Below are 8,645 nucleotides of genomic sequence, written 5' to 3'. Positions count from 1 at the left end.
ACAGCCAGGCCAGCAGTTTCCTGATGCACAGGAGCACAGCTCCAGCCTGCAGTCACCTCACATCCCTGGCTGCTTCTCCTGGGAGCCTGCCCAGCACACGCAGGTGCCACAAAACCCAGCGGGGCTCACTCACAACAGCCCCTGTGCAGGCCAGAGCCTCTTACACCTCACTGCCCACCAGCTGCAAAACAAGGCAGAGTGGAGAAAAACCCTTCCTCCTAAACCGAAGGTGTTGAGATGCTCAAAGGTTAGGAAAGGGTTGTTTCCCCCTTTCCCAAAGCGATGGTTCAAGGCCCGTTCCGGGCCAGCACAGACACCAGAACTCACCTGGCGTGTTCAAGTTGGCACAACGAGGTTCCGCTCCTTGGCAAGAAAACAGGAAACAACCAACACCAGGTTCTTCCACAAACCAAAGTTTATTCCCCTATTTCCACCCTCACATACACAACCCCAAGGAACAAAGTCAGCCGCTTCCAAAGGAGATGCCTGGCACACCCGAACCGCCCTCTTGGAAACGCAACACACTCCAAGAGACAAATTCTGCCGCGCATTGAAGGAATTATCTGGTGTTCAACCTGCAATCACAGACAGTTCTTTTATTCCAGCGTAACTCAGAAGCGTTTCTATTTCAACGAGAAGCTGTAAATTCCTAACTGAGCACCGGGCGGGGGGCACAGCCCTGCCTGTCCTATCCCAACACCGACCGCGCCGCGGCTCCGGGCTAGAGACCGCCGTCCGAGGGGAGCTCAAACCCGCCCGGCCACACTCCACAGCGGACACTGGAGCACGGCCAGAGAAGCAGGAGAACAAATAAAGCCCGCCCGGAACGGGCCCTGCCCGCCATGGCGCTCCCGCCGCCCTCACGGCCCGCGCGCCATACGCACCCGCCCGTGACGTCATCGCGCCCGCCCGCTGGTGATTGGGGGAGAGCGCCGCGGGACGCCCCGCCCGCCCCCCGGCTCTGCGCAGGCGCGCGCGCGCACGCAGGCACGCTCGGGAGCCGCGGCCGCCCGCCCTCCCCCGCCCGCCCGGCTGTGACACCGCCGCCGCCGCCGCCGCCGCGCCCGCCCCGTGCTGCCCGCGCCGCGGGACGCGCCGCCCCAGCGACACGCCCGCCGCGCCCGGCTCCGCGCAGCTCCCGGCGGCCTGGGCGAAAACGCGCCCCGGCCCCGCGCACCGAGACTTTTGTCCCTTAGGTGAGCGGCGTGGGGGGGGGGGCGGGGTAGGCCCCGGCGCGGGCTGCGCCTGAGGGGAGCGGCGGGAGCGGCGCCTGAGGGGCTGAGGGCAGCGGCGCTGGGGCGGACAGCGCCCTGGAGCCTGGCTTTGCCCTTCGCTGCCCGCCCCCCGGCCGCTGGCTCCCGGCTGGGCTCGGAGCTGGGGGGGAACGGCTTTTGTTCGCCTTCACCTTGGCGGCTCTTCCGCCTCGCCCCGGGCGGCGCGGGGAGGCCGGGGAAAAGCGCCCCCCAAGCCCCGCGTTGGTCGGTGCTGGCTGCGATGTTAGGCCCTGCGGTCGCCGCTTCCTGTCTCGCGTGGCGGATCGATCCCTGTGCAGGGGCCTCCAGAGGTACGTGGGGTTTGGCATAGGCAGGGTGCTGCTGCGCCGGCCTCGGGCGTGCTGCTGGAGCTCCCCGAGCTCCCCACCCTCGGTTCAGCGGGCCCTTCTGCTCTCAAACAAGTTGGCATAGCCGTGGCAGCCTGGCTGTAAGGGCTCTGCAGACCTCACCTTTCTGTGCTTCCTCTTTCCTCAGGCGTAACCTGGGCTGCTCTGTTGGCACACAGAGTGATACTGCAGAAGTTGTTGTGAGCACCTTTTATTCTCCAGAGCTGGATACCTTGAGTAGATCTTTTCTGAGCTGTTCTCATTTGTCATCTGAGTTGAGCGCATTGGGTTCTCAGGCTTCTGCCTCCCTTCAACTCAGGGGTCACTGCAGTTTCAGTGTGGATGCCCAGGAGCATCTCCACAACAAATCTTTTAAATCACTTGGGTAGCTGGGTGAGCCAGGATCTTGATCTTGGTTCCAGGTACCACTGCATAAAAGGACTCTCACAGGAGGCAACGAGATGATATGGCATTATTGTTGAATTTCAACCAGAAAGTCTTAGTCAAACATATAGATATTGTTATGGTGGCTTTCCGTGCTGGTTTCACAGCTCTGAAGCCCTGTGTATGTTCTTCAGTCCTGTGTGCAAGTGATCTGCTTTCCTGCAGAAAGAAGCATAAAGATGCCCAAGGTACTTTGGAAGAGTTGAGAAATAGGGGAAGTTACATCAATCCCTACCCAAGTTTCTGAATGCAACATGGCACTGTTTACTGTAGCACTGCAAGTGAGTGTAGGATTTGTCAGCTTGGATCCCGAGCTGAGAAGTGGCTGCTGACAAATTGGCGTTGATTTCTCGTGCAGGAGGCATTTCTGTGTCCATTGCGGGTGTGGGTACAGGGCCATGCCTCCCCTAGGAAAGCTTGTCCTCATGAGGGATTCCTTCTTGTGAACCCCGCTTGCTTGGGTGTCAGAAACGTAATCTTGGCTTGCCATTGGAAGTGTGTTCTTACAGTCGTCTGCTTGGCAGATGTGGAGCTGCTGTGTGAAATGATGATCTCTATTTGGTGATATTTTCATCAGGAGTGGAAAACCTTTTCTCTGAAAACTAGCTTTAACTGAAGAGAAAACCAAATGGCCATCATCCATGTTACTGCTGATGTCAACGTGAATGTTTTCCTTGATGGAACTGAAGATTCAAATTAAGCATCTATCCTCATGCTTGAGATTATTTCACAGCACTGAAAACACAGTGAGGAACCGCTGTTCCTTCAGGCACAGTGTTGGATCTGAGTCTTGTGCTGTAGTAGTTGTGGTGCTGGATGCCACTGCTTTTGAGAGCATTTAACAAATAAAGGATGTGTTTTAGCTCAAGTAACATGAAAAGGTGGATATGTCAGAGTAACAGACGTATCTGGTGAGACACCAGGAGAAGGGCACTGAACCTGGTCTTGGGTGATGGCACGGGGGTGGCAAGGCTCCCCCAGAGCAGATCCCTGCTGTTAGTGCTCTTTGGGTGGGTGCTGGCCCTTTTGGACTGCACAGAGGATGGTCCCCTGTGGCAGCTGTGTGCCTGAGATACAGGGTGCTGTTAAACTCCTCCCAAAAAACCCCAACCACAAACCAGGACTGAACCCACCTTTCAGGAGAGCTTGCTTTGTGTGCTGTGCTTTCGAGCTCAGCCGGTTCAGAGTGTAGCACACGGGTAGAGGAGATCATAAAGGAAAGGGATTTGGGTGGCATACACAGGGTTCCTGGTCCCTGCAGCAGATGGAAGATGCTCTGAGTGCTGACCTTGCAGAGCATGGCAGAGGGATGGGACTGGCAATACTGGATTGCAGGAGCAAGGGCGCCCTGCAAGGCATTATTTTGTGCCTGTCTACAGTAAGAAACACAGATTAAAACTGATAATCTGGGTTCAGGACAAACATGTCCAAGATTGTGAAAGGTGCTCTCCCCTTCCCTTCTGTTTTCCTTCAGCTCCAGAGGTGTGTGAGGTGCCACTGTGTCCTTTGTGGCTTTGCTTGGTGTGCCCGCTGTGTGGGGAACATCTTCCTGATTTGCAAGAACATTTTCTCACAAGTATTTTCGTTTTAAGTGGTGTATTCAAATCTGATTAATGACTTGGACATGGGTTGCAAACTCGTGGATGTACAAACAAGCCATGGTGTTGCAGATTTACATAAAATGATAGCTTGATGTCTGTGTGCCTGTAGTTATGGACAAATTGTTCTGTGGATGACTTGTTCAGAGTGTGAAATTTGCTTTGTTCTTTGTCAATAGAACAAAATTTTATTTGCTTATTGCTTTTATTAAAACAACTGGTGAGGCCCACAGCTCCCTTGCAAAGCTTAGAGGTTTCTCTTGATGGAGCTTGTGTTCAAGTTCAGGTGATGCTTTCTTCAGCCACTGTCAGAATTCAGTTCAGCTTTGTTCTGGTTCGTTTGGTTTTTGTTTCTTTTTTCCCAAATGGAATTGATGAAACATCCAGGCAACTTCACTAGTGTTGGTCTGTCTTGTAACAGGAAAAAAGTGGTTTTGAAATACTTCTTTGGGCACGACCAAAGACTTTGTGCCAAGGTTTATTCTCTGGATACCTAAATTTGAGCATGTAGGCCACCATTCTGTAGCTCAGTCATGGCCTGGAGTAACAGTGCTTTGCCACAGATGAGGAGTCATATTTCTGCTTTCTACAGATGATGATGATAATAATAGAATGCTTACATATATTATAGGGGGGAAAAGCTTTGCTCATGTCAGAGCTGCTTACTGAGCAAAATGCATGCCAAGGAGCATTTCACTACCTTCACTACTTGGTCAGAAACAAATTGCTGCTGCCCTCTTGTGCAAACTGATGGATGATGATTTGGGTTTGGTTTCTTGTTGGGTTTCTTTCATTCACTTAAACAAGAGACAAACACAGCCTAATAAAGTTTTGTGTATGAAGATGGTTACAGGGGGAATGATTTTGCATGCTCTTCCTGGAGTGTGGACATGAGAAATGATTCCAGTTGATTCTCATGTACTTCAGCACAATTGTCTCTGTGTGGGCTGCACCTCATCCCTTTAGCCCTCAGCACTTTCACCTGGTTGCAAAGGCTGATTCCTTGCTTTATTTGTCACGGCCACTGGAAGGTCTTAGGTGAATTTCAGTACTATGCAGTTGCTTTTCAGAGGAAATTATCTGTTCTGCTTTTGTTTGTTTATTTTTGCCTGCGAATAGCAAATAATTCCTTTTTGTCGGAAAGGAATTATTGTTTTTGTTCTCTTGAAAGAAATCCTGCCTGTAGGCTGAAGTTATTGTTATAAACTTGAGTCACACCAGTTGAAGTTGCAAGGAGTATTTCACTGGCATGTGTGCGTGTTCTTTAGTTTTGGAATCGGGTTCCTCACCTCTGAATCTTGGGAAGAAAGAGATCCCATATTGCATTGTGCCTTTCAGCCTGTGAGTGTACTGCGAAATATTTTGTGTGGCTCCTGATTCTCCTTGGTTGAGGAAAGCCCTGGAAATCCAGTGTGCCTTCTTGGTAACAGAGGAATCAGAGGTAGTGCATAAGGTGGGAATTAAATCTTGTCCATGAGTTGTTAGGTCAGCTGGATGTAGGCAGGAGTGCCTGTGGATGAGCAGCAGCTGCATGGGTGTTCTGTTACCCTGTCCATGTGGCTTATGGCTTTTGGCCATTGTGCGTGGTGCAGGGGTTATTTTGACAGTACAGTTGTACCGTAAAAGAGCCAGCAGATGAGTGCACTTGATTTGCTGGGATCTCAGACTGAGAGCAGTATTTTGTTTCTGGCTCGTGTGTACACGAGTGCCTCGCACCCTAAGTTCTCATTTCTCAGTGGCTGCTCGGCTGATCTAAGAGTGTGGCTCATTGCATTCAGCTGAGAACAGCACTCAGAGTCTTCTTTCTTAGTTTGTTATTCACTGACCCTTGAGTGTGTACTGATGAAAACTGGAAGTAGGGTTTTATGGAGTGTTGATATCGATGGGACTTCCCTTGGTGCCTGGTAAGCCGTGGACATACTGTTCTTTGTGAATTTGGCCTGTTTAAATTGTTGATGCTCGTGCCCTGACTTTTGGTTTCAATTTCACTGGTGTCTTTACCTCCAAGCCCCTTGGGCCTGCTGAGGCTCGCGTCCTTGACTTTAGGCAGGTGCTATACTAACTGGGACACGTGGAGATTTTAATCTTTTGAAAACCTTGCTTTATGCCACCCATGTTGCTAGCAAGGAGTACCTCTGATTTCATTTCTCAGCCTTTTAATGACCTGGGAGACCCAAACAGTTCATTAAGGCTCTGCTATCCCTATTGAGATCTTTGAGGAAATAATGAAAGGAAATAATACTGAGACCAGCGAAGAATTGCACTGAGACAGCCTCTAAAATTATGTGATGGCGTCATGTGTGTCAAGCACCATGGTGCTGTCACGTGAAATGCAGGAGAGGTGCACAGTGAGGGAATAGGTTAGCTTCCAATGAAGAAAAGATGTAGTGTGATACAGATCTCCTGTAGTGGAATGACTTGTCACAGATTATTATGTTTTGTACCCAGAGACGTTTTCAGTCTTCACTGAGGAATGCCAGAAATTTGTTAACAAGTATGCTTTGCTTATTGCTATATTCATAAGAACGTGTGGTGGCCATCATCTGCTTTTTAACAGGTTCTTCAAAAAAATCCTGGTGAGGCTCCATCTTTGTGTATTCTTCCATGTGCTCATGGTGCAGGTCCTGTCACCAGTTTTGTGTTCATCATCTGCCTCTGGGGCAGGGGAAAAAAAAAGGATGGTCTCAGAGATGTCCTTGTTCTTTTAAGGCTGGTTTCTGTGTAGAATTTCCTAGTGCATGCCACTGCTGTAGTGTGACTTGTGTTGGGAAGATCCTAAATTGCTCATATTTTGTTTTCTTTCCTTTACTCCTGCTTTGAGCATGCAGAGGGCTCAAATCTTTGATGTCCTGTAGTATTTTGACATTTGGCTTTGTGTCTCATTAGCATAATTGCTTCCTCTGGGGCTTCCTGTGAGGCCAAACTGATGCTGTGTTCCAGAGTCTTGGTGAGCTATATCAAAGGGCTTATTTAAAACCCCTATATTATGATAGGATTTTGGATAACCCTGTCATAAGTTTGCCGATTTCTTACCTGCAGGTTCAAGACTTGTGTTTCAGGCCTTGCCTTCTGCACGTTTTTGAGACTGTTGTTTCAGGTGTGATTCCTGACTAACTGCATTTGGGGGCATTTCTTGGTACTGTCTTGTGGCTTGGATTGAGATAATTTTAGTTGTCTGTGAGGTGTAAACTATTTGAGCCAAGTATGTGAGCTTTTTTCTTTGGAGTTCTGTTACGAGGCAGGATCTGACATGTTCATGGCATTGTTCCTGTGTGTGTTCTGCCTTTATTAGAGGCCCTTGTTAAGCTGAAGTTAATCTCCCAGTTTCACTTCATGTGCTGTATGTGCTGTCTGCCTGTTATTGCAAACAGTTTTTTGTTGTGCCCTTGGTTTAGATTGGTGGGTCATGGTTATTTTGGTAGAAATCCAAAATCTTACTCTAGGATTAGCTCCCAAGTTAGAAACTTAGATTTTTGACTTGGTCTTCTTTGCCTGTTTCCTTGCATAGACATTAATTTTTGGAGAGAGAAAGCAGGTGAAGCATCTGTGTGAGAACTGAAGGGAATTTCATGATCTCAGACAGTGGTGGTCTTAAGTGAGCTGGCAAAGGCAACATGTTGGGTACTGGCAAGCCATCAAAAAGTGTTTTAGAGTGCTCAGGATTATTTTATGGCATGGATGATCTGCAGGAGAGCGTGGATAGGTGGGAGCATAGCAGGTGGAAGCAGGTGACCCCCTGGAAGTCCTTTCCAACTTAGGAGATCCTATGACAAAAGTGAGATGCAGTTAGGTTGGACAACTAGTACCTGACACTTCGGTCATCTCTGAGTCACCAAGGTTTCCCTTCCCTGTCTTCATGGAATGTGAATCCAGCCCACATGGTTACTTCACATTGGTACCCTGTCTTCGTCTTACAGGTGTGACAAGCACCTTTTGAAGCAGAGGTACCAGCTGCCCTTAGAAAGTGTTTGCTTTGCAGGGCTGTTGAACTGGGCTTTTAAAATATTTGTCAGCCAAAGGGATAAGTAAATGGTGCAGGAGATTTTTAACAGGGTTTTTGTTTGTTCATTTCAGGGTGGTTTTTTATGTTTTTCAAAGCAGCTGTTCTGAAAGGGATTTTGTACCCATTGTTCCCTTCTCATCAAAGTAATACATTAATAGACTGAAATTTTCTTATTTACCCAAAAGAGGTGGGAGAGGGTGTCCTGAATTGGTTGAGTATTTTCTAGTGAATTAAGGCCCTGTATGCCTAATTGTTTCAATTCTAATATCACAATATTTATCCTTTTATGGGGAAGTTTTGATTCCTAGAGGTGCTTTCCAAGTAACGTGAATATTTTCAATTACAGCGTTTGACACTGAGTGCCAAAGCAATGGTGATGGAGAAGCCAAGTCCCCTGCTCGTAGGGCGGGAGTTCGTGAGACAGTACTACACCCTGCTAAACAAAGCTCCTGACTTCTTGCACAGGTAACACTCACCAAGTGGTAATGTGCGTGAACAAAAGCGTGTCCTGTTTGCTGTGAATCAGACATTCCTTTCTGAGTATGGGAGAAAATGGACCTGGCTAACTTCTGGGCTGTTGGAAACACTGTTTCATCTTGCTGCTATCTCCCTAGGCTCTAGAACCAAAACCCCTCACATTAATACCTGCTGAGGCTGGGGAGGCTGGACAGACACTCTTGAGCAAGCTGCCCTGGTGCAGGTGTTGCTCTCTGCTCGGGAGCATTCTCTGTCCACTTGAAAGGTGGCACAAGTGTCACTAACAACAGCATCTGTGGAATTGCTCTTAACTACCTCTGCAGAGAAGAATCCAAGAGGTTTTGATTTGGTTTGGTTTAATCTTACCCAATTCTGGAGCTGCTTGTATGACATGTTTTCTTAGCCCCTTGCAGTCTCTGCCACCACTGCCCCTTTTGTCTGGTCAGGCTCAGATATGGACATTTGCCTTTGTGTTCTTTGGCTGCACCTTTCTTCCAAGTGATATTCTCCAGGGAGGGTGTCT

At 48.9% G+C, this 8,645-nt stretch overlaps 1 protein-coding gene across 3 annotated transcripts in view; it reads left to right on the top strand.

The window, feature by feature from the left end:
• The first annotated feature begins 1,013 nt into the window (after window positions 1-1,013).
• Window positions 1,014-8,645, top strand: part of G3BP2 (G3BP stress granule assembly factor 2) — a 48,113-nt gene continuing 40,481 nt past the window's right edge. Inside the window, exons 1-2 of one of the 3 annotated variants that reach the window (XR_010360554.1) lie at window positions 1,014-1,196; window positions 7,992-8,110. Coding sequence is in view for 2 of the 3 variants with exons in the window: in XM_064416281.1 (XP_064272351.1) it covers window positions 8,016-8,110 (95 nt within the window). In the remaining variant the exon portion in view is untranslated. The remainder of the gene's footprint in view (window positions 1,197-7,991; window positions 8,111-8,645) is intronic. The other 2 variants (XM_064416281.1, XM_064416280.1) reach the window with 2 other exon arrangements.

Source organism: Passer domesticus, chromosome 4 (assembly GCF_036417665.1).
Source record: "Passer domesticus isolate bPasDom1 chromosome 4, bPasDom1.hap1, whole genome shotgun sequence".
Classification (NCBI taxonomy): domain Eukaryota; kingdom Metazoa; phylum Chordata; class Aves; order Passeriformes; family Passeridae; genus Passer; species Passer domesticus.
Note: the sequence above shows the minus strand (reverse complement) of the source record. Positions and strands in the feature narration are given on the sequence as shown.